We start from the raw sequence: 13,676 nt of genomic DNA on the forward strand, positions 1-13,676 counted from the left end.
CATGGAGGTTCCCTTTTTTATACCGTGAGCTATGGCAGGGGAATTACTATCCACGGGAGGACTTCTTCTGTGTTTTTTATTCACAAAGTCTCAGTTAAAATGTGCAGACTTTCATCTCAGCATTTTAGTTTTCAGGTCTTGTTTTAACCTTTAAAATGCTCGGTGTTTGCCCTGATTCTCTGAGCGTGCACACGTCCCCTGCTGCCTACACGTCTTTACAGGGGGAGGTGATAGATGCTGATGCCATGATAGACCAGAGATACTGATAGACTGGTCTGTGGTTGGGTTACCTAAAAACCTAGAAAAGGCTTGTTTGTTAGGTTCCTCTGTATTCATAGCTAATACAATACAGGGCTGAAATGAAAGCAGTGGCTCAGACAGCATATTGGCCTTTATCCTCCTTGGGGAATGGCAGTGGACTGGCAAACACTGTCTAGGGGTTCACATGCACATGTATATGGTTTTAAAATCCCCACATCCCCCACATCATGCCTCCTTGTTTTCTGTTGCCTTAGGGCTGGAGGTCTAATCTCAGTGAGAATCTGTTGCCTTTGTTGCTGTCCTCCGAAGTGTATTTGGGCTGATCCATCTGTTTGTGGTTCAGTGATAGAATTCCATACCTGAGGGCACAGGTGTCTGGGAGGAGCATGGGAATAAAGTTGCTGGCTATTGTTCCACCTGGGCGTGTGACCACCACCTTGAATAAGGGAAGAACGGGAGGAGATGGGAGAGAAATGTGGGTTTGGGTGGGGGTTGGGTGGCAAAGAACAAGTGGGAGCAGATCTGGTCAGCCATATAGAGACAGCTATATGTTTTGGTGTGCTGCCTTTTCCAATGAAGTGTCACTTTGCCTTTGGTCACTCTTTCTCTTTTGGGTTTTCTCTCTACATCTCTTTATCTCTCTGTTCCTATTCGCTCTGATATCCAGACAGCTTTTTATTCCCCTTTCTGCCAGTGTCATTAGGTCTAATCTCCCTTCACTGCTCTGGATCACTGTCTTTCAGTGGACAAAGTGGTATTCTGGTTCCTCCTCCAAAGCATTCCAGCAGTCCATCCATCACTGACTCAGACACTGCCCTCAGCCAGCGACATCTAGACACACCTCCGATGGACCACTCTGCGATCACCTTACAAACCTGACTGGCCACCGGCCAAGGGTGGAGCCTTCATTACCAAAGAAAAATACATAAAAAGATAGAAACCTGAGAAGGGAAGAGAACAGAAAGCAGGGGATTTAAAAGAGGACAGGGAAGATCAAGGGTGGATATATGATCTTCTGTGAATCAGCTTGTGCTGATTCAATTAGTCAGTTCATTCCTTATCAACGTGTGATCACTAAACAAACTGCTGGGCTTTACATATTAGTTACTGCGATAGATGGATTACTAAATGGGCCAGCTGGGGCCCAAGGAGTAACGAGGCCAAGAAACCATGGAGGCACACAAGACAGAATTAAAGACAGAAAACAACAAGATGATCCAATGAAATGCAAAACTAGTCACATAACTAGAAAATCATTAGAAATAAGACACGCAAAACACAAAGTGCTCAATCTGTAAGTCTTGTTCTGAGGAGTGTAGACCTCATATATCTCGTCAGTTATCACCTCTGACAACTATGGCAGCTCATGTTGTCAGATTCATAGTAATTGAAATATATTTAATGATGAGTTATAGCAAAAAGTATAAATGTCCATAGAAACGTCTGGTACCAAAATCCCCCTCTTTCTTCCCACAGCTGTAGGTGAAGGTTTGTATAAATAAAATAGGATCAGCTGTGTAGGTCAGGGTTAGGGTGAAAGGTTAAAGTTAAAGAATTAATGGCTGCTTGCACATATTTGTGTGTTGGTTTACGCCCTGGCTCTGACCCTCTCTCTGTGTAATCGTTGCAGCAGCGCTGTATGTCTGGTCTCCTCACTCGGCCGCGCTTTTCTCTCTGTGTTCCCATCATCCCTGGTTGTCGCCTCCCATTAGCCCTGACAGCTATTTGTCTGTCATTACTGACCTCAAAACAGTCTTATCACCACACACACACACACACACACACACACACACACAGGCATGCTTGCTGAGCATTGCACTGCAAAAACCTTTTTTGCCTGTGCAGTAGTTCAAACTTGATTGCGTTGTATGCTTTCATCACGCTAGGTGCTTTAGAGACAAATATCACATTGGAATGTAATGAGACAGAAGCCAATTCAGGCATATTTTCATTGGGTCTATTAATCCTGTCCTGAATGACTTGGTGCAAGTTGCAACATGAAGTCCAATGTGAGTGTACGCTGCCAAAGTATCATCATTATCAGTGCTGTCATTGATTTAAGGTGGAACCAGAGACAAGCAGGAAAATCATTCATGTGGGACAGAATAGAGCTGTATTATTTTAGCATCCAGCCTTTACTGCTCTCAGACATAGATAACACAGAGTCAGTATGAAAACAAAGGGACAATTCTGGAACAAAGGTTCTCGTTTGAGTTGACTGGAGCATTATGGATTGAGAAGCTCACAACTTTACTCTAGAGGGATCCGCCGATTAGATCAGCTTGCATGTACGTGCATGTTCTGAGATAACTAAGGTGCTGGTTAACCCTTCTATTACACAATAAGTGGACTGCTCTAGCTGTATGAAGCTGTGTTTGTGTGCACAGTCCTTCACCCCAGAAGTAACAAAAGCCAGGAGCCAGCAGGAGATTTGTCTGAAGGATTAAAGGGGTGAACCCCTGTGTGCGTTCTAGATGTTGTGGACTGTGTAGCTGAGGAAAGGGGGGTAGGGGTATCAGAGGAAGGCTGTCTTCACCTACATTCCTTCCCATTATTTCTGGATCATGCCTCCTCCCTTAGCCCCCATCTTTCTTCCTTCTGTCTCTGCTGGAATCCCCAGGCATCTCCTCTGAGTCTACCAAAGAGACAGACTGGCAATTAAATCCTCCCAGCCTTGGTTTAGCTACTTAGGCGAGATCAAGGTAGGATCTTTTGGGGGGCTTTCTGGGCCTGCCACTGTCATATTATCTCACTGGAGTGTCATTACCACCCTATCCACTCTGTCATTATGCACAATACTCCTCTTTGTGGTAGACTGGAGGTTTACCCTGATTTATATAAAGTATATCTGTGGAGTATCAGAGTGTCTTTTCTGAGGACCCAGTGTGTGTCTGCTGTTATTTGGTGTAGGTGATCAGAAGCTGGTCTTGGATCAGATTGCAAAGGGGAACTGTTTGAAACAGTGCTTGATATGTGTGTATGTGTGAAAGAGTGAGGGATGATACATTCAGACGTGTCCCTTCACATAAAAAGGTAAAACATACATGTGGATCTCGATGCTTTGATCAGTCTGTGGCAGCTGTTTTAACTTTGACCTTCATGTTGATGGTCTGTGGGCATGTTTTAGAATTCTAGTCAGAGCATAATACCAGACATGTGGCAGACTGTACTTTACTTGTACCTTACAGTAAAATGAAATTAGTAAAATTACTGTTCTCCAAATTAGTAGGTTGGGTATATTCTAAAGACCAGCAATTAGAGGGGAAAGCTCAACACCCTCCCACTGATGCTGAAAACAGCACACAGACACAAACATAACAAATCTCTTCAGAATCAAAGCCAGTATTCAGTTGTCAGCCAATTTAGACAGCACCTTTGCACTGCACTGTATGTGGTTGTTTGCAGTTTTGTGAGTGTATATATGTGTGTACACATGCGTCTCCCTGCAATGCGTATATTTGGATTAAGGACTGAAACATGTTCCGACTAATACCGAAGCGTCGAGAAGCGACTGCGGCGTCATTTCACAGTAACTAAGCTCCTACAGTATAACATGCAACACAAACAGAGGCCAAGTTGCATTTGTAAATAGCTTTACCCTGCATAATCTTCACATTAAAGCATAGCACCAGCAAATCAAGCAGATCTTTATCTCCTTCCGCCTACCTTGTGTGAATGTATTAACTTTCATAGGCGGCTAGAAATTAACATACCAGGGGCAGAAACGATGGAGAAGATAAAGTTACACAGGAACATGTAGTTTTTATATTTGATGATTATTTCAGACTCCAAAATAAGAGCTTGAAGTGGCTGCTTTGAAGTCTGCAGAGGCGCTCAGCAGCACACTCTTGTGGCCACTCACGCTCAAACTCGCTCTGGTTTTGATGTTTTTACTTGATGCTACGAAGGTTTCAGGAGTTAGATGCTCTGAGTGAATAATTCATTTTAAGCAGCTGTCGCCACATGCAGGCAGGTGTGCAGCTGAGGATACAGTCACCATACAGACATTCAGGGCTACTGATGTGCACGACACTCAGTGCTGCAGCCTCTTAAGGTGACAGGTGAGGCATCGGGCTGATGCAGTGCTTTAAATGAATGAGACTGTGTGTGTGTGTGTGTGTGTGTGTGTGTGTGTGTGTGTGTGTGAGAAGGCAAAAAGACTCAGCTGCCCTTTGATGGACACAGATACAACACCAGAGAGACGTGTGAGCTGGGCTTAGTGAGGTGTAGGTGTGAGACAGAGAAACAGTGAACTCAGTCTTTTGGACCATTGTGTGTGTTTGTGCACACATATTTGCATCTTTGGTTTGTGTATTCATGCATTTCTCTGTTGTGCGTGTATGTATCTGCCAATCTTAATGAATGTGTGGGCTGTTTTCTTTGTGCTGTTGAGCAGGGCTTTTAGCCAGGCCTCTGATCCTCTTGATTACGCTTGTGGTCAGGTGAAAGGGGGGCACAGTGTCCTGCTGGGCCTGAGACTGGAAGCAGAACTGAATGGAACAGGACCAAAATTTCCATTCTTTGTCTCTCTCCCTCTCTCTGCAGTCTATCATGTTGCTCCCGTTGCTCAAATGAATTGAATGTTCCTATAGGCCTGGGCACAGCTGTGCTCAGCACAGGACGCACACTGAGCTCGTCATGAAGGAGGCAAGGGACGAAGAGATAGAGGAAACTGACAGATGGCCATCCTGACAGCTTTACTTGAGCACAAACACCAGTCGTTTTAGGTCACAAGAATTGTCCTGTTCAGTAGTTATAAGTTAGTCTGGCAGCCACAGTGTGTGTGTCTGCCATGAGTCAGTGAAAGTACAGACAGCCACCGTCCTAAGAGCTGTCAGTCTGCTGTCCGAGGACTTCTTAATGGCGTTTCTATAATATGAGTGTTGGTATGCTGTTGTGTGGTGAGAAACTACGTTTGGGGTTGTGTAGAGGAAGCTCCCTGTGCTGGTCCCTCTGCCTCTTTAAATCATCTCACTGACTCAGAGTTCTCTCAATAATGCATACATAAGCCGAGGGCAGGTTTTCTTAGGATTTAGAGCAGGCACTGCACACACTGGGTCGGCACCGCACAGTTAATCACTACAGCCGCTGCTTGGCACAAAACTTTGAGATGCCAAAAAAATGTTTTAGTTGTCATTTCATTGCATTGATCCCAGTACGGTGCCGTATTACCGGTGCACTAAATCATATCACTGTTGATGGGAATATTCTAGCATCAAACATGCCAACACTGACTGTAATAAAGTATGCAGTCCTGATGTCTCCCTCCCCTCTGGGCCATGTGGAGGACAGGCGCCTGCTTCATGGTCCGGCAGAAAGGCAAGTTGGCAGCCGGACTGTTACCACCTCCTTCTCCCTGCCTCTGCTGCCAACGACCACGGCACATCTGTGCCTGCCCAACGTGCCTGGTGCCAGCTCCCTGCTCTCATTGTTCTCTCCTGAATGCCCCCGACGCCCATGGGAAAGAAGACACAAAACAGTGTGACTCAACCTACACAGCCTGTTAGATAATCTCAAGACATAAAAAGCTATTAGCCTAGATTCTAGAATCTGCTCTTTGTCTTGCAGGAAAATACCTGATGGTGATTTTATATGATTCGTCCTCTCTCAGTTTCTGTGTCTATAGTTTGATGATCACTGCATGAACAGAGTTCATTGTTTCATGTTCTTTAAAACACTATTGCCTCTCGTGTGAATGCCATCTAGAGAGCATCTCTTTTGTTTACCTTCATTTGATTGATGCATTCATTAAGTAGTTGTCTCTTGATTCTGCATCACATCATAATTATTGCATGTAGTGGGAAATGCAAGCACAGGAATTATAAAACACAGTTGTGACCAATGTGAATGTGCTTTGCTCAACCATCAACACACACACACACATAAAGTAGGGAAATAAATGTGCCCTGTGGAGAAATAGGAAGGGGGAGCATTGAATTGTGTGTGCATGTGTGTGTCTATGTGTGTGAGTGTGTGCAGTTGTGTTTCCTGAGTGGAGGTGGGATGTGGCCAATAGCAGGTTTATCAGGACCACGCAGCCCCGCGAATTATTCCAAACGGGAGAATCAGTCTCTTCTTTGATCTCTAATTTTAAGCCCCTTCTTTCCCCCCACACTCTGTGTCTACACTGCACCACTTTCCATCTTTAACTCTTTCCCCTCTGCGTCCACCTGTATGCAGCCTGTCGTGTCAACTGCATATCTTTCTTATCTATACACGTAACAATAACGTCCCATTGTGGTTGCTTACACACTCATATATACACAAAGCACTTATGTATTTGGAAGGATCCTTAATTCCCTGGCTCTCAGCAGTCACTATCACAGCTACATGTCAAACCAGCAATTACTCTAACCAGAATCTAAAATCCTGCATTCTCATCAAATATCTCCTTAGTCTCAAAGGTCCAAAACCCCAAATCCCCTCACGAAGACAGAACCCTTAAAGTGCACATGCAATTAGAGCACACAGTGTCTGCAACACCGAGCCCTCTGCTGGTGTCCCGCAGTCCGTTTAACAGCTCTGGCTATGGCTCCTGAGACCATGGTAGGATTCCTGACGTGTCAGAGGGTTTAACAACATCCAAATCCCTGTCCAAGTCCTCTCAGCTCTGTCAGGCAGGCCTGTCTGTCACCCTGTCACAAACACACATTCACACAGATCAGACTCCAAACGTTAGAGGGAAGAAATACGTCCATAGACACATTATTTGGTGCTTGTTTACTTATATGAGCAGTAATTGGCTTTAGCTTTACTTAGTTTATATTATTTTATTACTTATTGTTGGTGATTTCTGTTTATAATTGGTGCCATTATTTGTTAATCAGGCAGTTAGCAAGTTCACAAAATGCTAATGAGTATTGTTCATCACATTTTACTGAAGCAGAGTGTTACATCTTTTGTTCAGCCAGCAGTCATCAAACCTCAGCCCAATATTAAGTATTAAATATGAATATTTAAATTTAAAAAAGCAACCATTCAACACATTGTGTCCAAATTTGCATTTCAGTGCAGTTCATTGTATAGTGTTTTAAAATGTAATGGGGTTATCCTCTTCTGTTATTACACATATGCACATAGATTTGCACAGGCCACACAATAAAGTGATCTGTTAGATTTACACTGTGAGAAGGCCCCCAAAGAGAGGTTTAAATTAATAGGGTAATTATACACTAACAGCCACTCTCTGATTTATGCACGCTGACAAACACAAATGCACACAGAGTCCCTGATGGGAGAGATTCTGTCTTTGCTCCAAGGACAAATGCTGTTCTCACTCCTGTCTGGTCCTCAGCTCCATTCACCTCCTCACATTTCAGCTCCTGCTGCTGCTGCAAAGACACGTTCCCTGGTCAGCCAATCTCTCTGCCTGTCTGCCTGCCAGAGGCTGACCGACCCGCTGCCAGTAGCCGTCTCCATGTTCAAGTGCAGACTCACCGGGGAGCTGCTAACATTACTACAGTGCAGCTACAGCAAACAGACTGTCACTTGTTCCAAGCAAAACAGAGACACACTCACACACATGTGCTTACACAGACACAAGGCTACGTATCAACATGTGGTATAATTTCATGATGAAAGCATGACACTGCACCACAACAGGCACCGAATTAGTCCCAGAGGAGCAGCTGTCTGCAGAGGTGGAGGAAGGAGAAGCTGCAGAACCTCCTGCCCATCTAGTACAGGAGCTCAGCTTTAAAGACGGACTAAGGATTCTGGATGTTTACACTTCTGAGTCTTTTGAGACTTTTGACCCTGCGCACTTAAAAGAATCTGTGAGCTTTTCTACTTTCTAAAGTGGAACACCACATAAAAACGCATGTTTTGAGTATCTACTATGAGTCATAGGCATAAATATTTAGATTTAATATTGGAAAGTTTCTGAGTGCTGGAGTAGCCTGTGAGGATCAGAAAATAAAACAGCTGTAAGGTCACAAACGTGTGTGTGAGTCTGAGCTCGTGCATTATACATGTCTGCACGTATACGTGGTTGTTCAGTGGAAGGAACCGACCAACCAGAGTAATGATGCGGTCCTCTCCACCTCGAGGCCCCAGATGCACAGCAGAAGGCAGCTGAGCCTCAGCTGAGACAGCACTTTCACTCAGTCTCACAAAGTCAGACTCCTTGTTCTAATCCAAACTTTGGAGACTGCATCTGCTAACACCATATTTCTCCATGTGCCAGAGATATTATTTTCTCTGATCGCATTTGGTTGACATAAAGCTTGGGGAAATGCAGAGATGTCAAATAATGCCCACATTACCATGTGAAAGTGAGGAGGCAGGTGGAAACGAATAGCAGAGCGAGGGACAGCAAGAAAAGGAGCGAGAGGGGGAGACAGTAGCTTAGAGCAATCCCAAAAAGGAGAGCGGCAGCGCTTTAAGTCTCGGGGGAATTTGAAAGCCACAGAAATCCAGTTGCGGATATTAAGAGGCTTAATATAAGAGCTTGCTGAGGCTGACTTTTGCTGTGTGGGCCCCATCGCTATCATCCTTGACAGAGGTTAAAGAGGAGACGAGGGGGGATCTGAAGGAGAGGAAGAGAGGCAGATGGGAGCAATGACAAGAATAGGGAGCTGTGACAACTTTGCATTCGTTTCTAAGTGAATTACACGTTGATGTAGTGCATAAATGTGTTTGTCTGTATTTATATCCACTGCCTTTGTACTGTTGTTCGTAAATGACTCAGTTAAATGATGCCAGGTTACATGTGCCAGGCACGAGTATAGGAATCAGAGTCTATAACTCATTAACTCCATGATTCGACACAATCAAGTGATCCAACTGTGGTGCATGAATCAGAGTGAAATAAAGCACCACACAGTGAAATGAAGCTCATTATCATCAAGCTGCAGATTTCTCCCAGGAGAGGAGGGAGGAGACTGGCAGGTGGAGAACAGCGATCCCCACAGCCGCTCTGGCATTTTCCTGCTTTGTGGCATTCCTGTTTCATTTGACGTGAATGTTTTAGTATAATGCAAATTCCAAAAACCACTCACAGAGCCTTCAGTATCACAGCATTTGTTGCAGCACTCTGGTGCTTGAGTGTCGTCAGCTTGTCACGAAAACCAGAATGACTGTCCAAAGCAATCACTGGAGCATCCTTAATGGTCCAAATGCTGTTTTTTCCCTCACAGTTTAGACTTTGTATGTTCCACTGGGGTGCAGCACAGCTTTGCTCTGTCTGCAGAGAAATAATTGCCTTTGCAGTGCAATTATGGCTCATTGTGCTTTTTGGAATTCAGTAGCACATTCCAGGAAACAGCAGAACATGGTCTGTAATGAGCTGCACATTTTGTTTTTCCTCTCTCCTTTAGTTTTGCACTTCATGGGATTTATTATTGCCAGTACACTTATCCCACATTACCACAACAAACATGGAGGCTTTATTAACTGATTGACTGATTAATTGATTATTAATTTTGAGTAAGTAATACAATGGCCTGTTTCTTTTATGTCCAGGAGGCATAAACCGAACGGGGGCAGCGGTGCCGACGTTCTTGCGGACCCCCACCATGATCCAGCCCCACCTGGACATGAAACCCTTCCTGCAGTTCCCCATGGAGACCCCCCCTCCTCCACACAGCATGAGCCTCTTCCACAACTTCAACACGGTGAGACACACGCACACACGCACACACACACACGTTCACACACACACACACAGAATAAGGAAAGCACAGAGGGATTAGTTTGCCGGCTAACTTTGCTCTGTGCTCAGGTCATTAGGATGTCTCTGTGTTAAATAATGTAATGTAATAATTTTCCTCCATGATTTTTTCATGACCCATGTGTAACATTATATTTTAAATTCTTTACTAAGCTGTAAAGTGTGTTTTTAAACTGGTGAATTGCTCCTACATCCACATCAAATATTGATTATATTATATTTAAGAGAAGCAGGGCATTCCTATGGTTGCATAACTTCTTTTTTTATTCCGTAAATCAGACCTTAGATTGAAAGGACAATTCTAAGACGATCCTTATGCCTGCGTCAGTTTGAGGTGGAATTTATTTTAGACGGATCCTCCTGTTCCCTCAGGCCAGAACTAACATCATTTAGATTAGACTGCAGAGACATCCACCAGGTGCCACCTGCTCTTCCAGTCTCCATTAGTGAAAGTCAACTCATTTCAACGTCAGACACAGCCATTGAGTTTGTATGTACTGTATGTTGGCATAGCAGTGTCCTCGCACGCACTGTCTCCATGTGTGGTGATATGGGAGTTATAACAGGAGCGCAGATGCTGTGAAACACATTTGAACAATAAAGACATTTTAATGGCTCTCTATAGGCCATAACATAAGTGGAAGCTTTCTCAGTGGTGTTAATGCAGAGCAGCCAGCAGACATGGATTAATAGAGATACCGAAGTTATGCGGGCACTCAGTTTCCTCTCCTGCTTTCTCTTTCTTCATTCTGTCTCAGTTCCTCTGCAGCACTCTCTCTGAATCCCTCTCCACCTCATTCTGTAACATCCCTCTGCTTTCCATCTTCCTCCTCAGAACATTAACTGTGTCTGACGGTCCACAGGGACGCTATGAATGTTAATAGCTGCTGCCACTGATGACTGTGAATCAGCCCTGAGTGGCGTTTTTCAGCCTCGTGGCCAGAAGATGGGGCCATAGGAGAGTCTTGGAGGACAGTCTGATCTTACAGCTCCACTGCATCCTGGCACATAGGCACATAGACTTTACTGTTTTTACTGCATTGCATTAAAAAGAACAGAGAAATGTCTGACATCCTCTCCCTGATAGTACATTTGCTCTTTGACTTCCTTGGGGATCAGCATGTGCTGCCTGTATATACAGTCAGCTGTTTTATCTGCAGCACGAATGTTGGAACATTCAGAAACACAAGCTACAGATGTAGTTTGCTGCTAATGAAGTCTCTGTCTTTGGTCTCCTGCTCTGTTTTCCTACGGGGGCAGTCATGGCTCTCGGCTTTCTATGAGATATTTTTATGTTTATTTAGTGCTGAGCAAATTTATACAGGGAGATGTAGAGTTACAGAGTACGTGTTTACAGCCCTGCCTACATGCCTGACGATGTTTTATGTCTTGTTGGGCTTTAAGGCAGAAGAATGTGTAAACAGTCAGAGAATGGCGTTCTGGGTCTCAGCTCTCTAATATAACTGTGTCAATGGAGGGTGAATTTTAGCAGGAGTTGACATTAAAGGCACAATTTGTAGAGTCTTAGGTGCCATTTGTCTGGACCAACACACTGACATAAATATGGATATGTGTTATAGCAGCAATGATGATGCTGAGGAATGTCCCTGTGCTAAGCTGGCAGCTAGTTGTTCTATCATTCTCTCATTATAAGTGATCTTTGCTGAGTTTGTACAGTCTTAATGAGACTCTACTTCACATTGAGGGTTATTAGCCTCATAGCAGATGAGTCCCCCCCCCACTCCCATCCCCAAAAGCCATATAGAGCTTTAATGGTCCTCTAATGTGATTTGTCTTCTACCTGTCTGTCTCGCCCATTGTGCCTCTACAGTGACAAGGCTGAATTATTTATCTGCAGCAGCTGGTCCTGATATAAACACACACACCTCTGAGCTGAGCTGATGTGGGCTTGCTCAGTCAAAGTCAGGAATTTCCAGTGACGGTGTCTAATCATTCAAAGCTGTGGGTTGCACACTTGTTAGGTCTTACCTGCCCTCCATACTGCTTCCTTTTATTCACCCTGCTCCTAAACAGCTCAGGGTCCACCAGCACTGATCTGCACCTGATTGACATTACTCTACAGCTTTCAAGCTCAGAAACCATTTAGAGTATGTTTTGTCCAGTTCCTCGTGGGGCTTGAACAGCTCTTACGTGCAGTGATGTCTCACGTACTGTATATCTTCAAACCACTGTAGCAAGAAGAGAGAAACTTGTTTATTCATGTGTGGTTGTGGGGATTAGTGAGCAGGGAACAAGCTCCAGTGGACACTGATGACATTTGATAGATGGCGTGAACTTAGCGAAGAGGGGAAGAGTGGGGCACACAATCCTGGCTGCATCTGGACGGACTGAGTATGAAAATGGGGGGAGAGACACAGAAACAGAGAGAGAGAGAGAAGGGGAGGAGAAAATTGGAAAGCAGAGAAGAAAACACGACAGGGGAGTGTGAGGCAGATAGAGTGAAAGCAGCTGAGAGAGGAGGAGGTGTCGGCTAAACAACCGGGACAGGCACTTGTTAGATGATGTTTCAGTAAAAAACAGTGTAAGAACGACATTTGAGAGCAGGCACTCTGAATCTCAAAGTGAGGAAGAGTGAGTCAAAAGAGGAGAAAATCTCAGCTGGCAATGCATCACTAGATACAAGCCCTATTTTTAGTGAGTTAGTTTGTATTCAGCACTGACAAGCGACCAGGAGGCTGAATGAGCGGGGAAGGTGCACACTGTGAGACCCAAACACAGACCTCAGCCAGCAGCACACACACAGGAGGACCAATGCAACTCCAGGCTTCTGCAGATACAGAGGAGAAGAAGGTGAGTACCGTGATACTTGGGGCTTTTTGTTTTTCACCCAGCTGTGGCTCAATCTGGGCACAACTCAAAAGAACTGCAAGACTTCAAAGGCTGTTTTTATCTGGCAAAGTGCAGACTGCTCTGCGACTGCCAGAGTGGTCCCACTGAGAGTCACAGAGCAGTGCATTTCTGCTTTGCTGGAATTCAGCTCCTCCAAACATTTTGTGGCAGGAAAGCAATCGAACATTAGAGAGGATGAAAAGAGAAAGAGAAAGGATGAAAGCCAGGAAAAGAGTGGGGAGAAGTGAGAAAACAAAGATTGAAAGGAGCTCACAAAAGATGCTGGTGGTGAGTTTGCTGTTGTGGGACCATGGACTTCGGTTGTACTTCAAGCTGTTTCTCCTCAGAAGAGGCTCTGTGGTAACAAAGGCATTAAGGCGTAGTGTATTAAGGCCCTGTAGTGCTGTTGACATGACTGCTGAGTGATGCTCAGGTCAGTGGTCTGTGTGGTTTACGTGCAGCTGCCAGAGCTTCTCCCACCACATTCAAACAGCTCCAGACTCCAGCTAATACGACCTCGTGACCTCATTATATAGACTTACGTTTTAGAGAAGAGACTGAATTTAACTGTAAACCATCAATCCAGAAAACACAACCGGTTTGAAATGCAGTTGCTGATTCTCTCAAAGTGACTGAGTGAGTTTTGGAAAATCCCTCTAAAGTTACATCACAGCACTGCTCCGATTTCATGAAGGCATGTTTTTGGAGAGCGTTCGGGGAAGAGGCCATGAGAGCAGCCATCCAAAAACCCTGTTGGCAGCTAGACTGTGTTTTTAACAGCTGAACTGACTGGATGGATCATAGCTGACCCCCACACAGAATACTGGACTGACTGGAGAGAAGCCCATGATTCACATGTACAGTTACTCCAACAGGCCTTTTCAGCCTCTTGTTA

At 44.7% G+C, this 13,676-nt stretch overlaps 1 protein-coding gene across 3 annotated transcripts in view; it reads left to right on the plus strand.

Moving 5' to 3' along the window:
* The window catches only part of znf385a (zinc finger protein 385A), a 52,884-nt gene that overhangs the window by 21,000 nt on the left and 18,208 nt on the right, over positions 1-13,676 (plus strand). For 2 of the 3 annotated variants that reach the window (XM_026333082.1, XM_026333083.2), the window contains exon 2: positions 9,724-9,875. In XM_026333082.1, coding sequence (XP_026188867.1) covers positions 9,724-9,875 — 152 coding nt within the window. Of the gene's footprint in view, positions 1-9,723; positions 9,876-11,249; positions 12,743-13,676 lie in introns of those variants that run through there. The other variant, XM_026333084.1, reaches the window with a different exon arrangement.

The sequence above is a fragment of the Mastacembelus armatus genome, chromosome 7, assembly GCF_900324485.2.
Source record: "Mastacembelus armatus chromosome 7, fMasArm1.2, whole genome shotgun sequence".
Classification (NCBI taxonomy): Eukaryota; Metazoa; Chordata; class Actinopteri; order Synbranchiformes; family Mastacembelidae; genus Mastacembelus; species Mastacembelus armatus.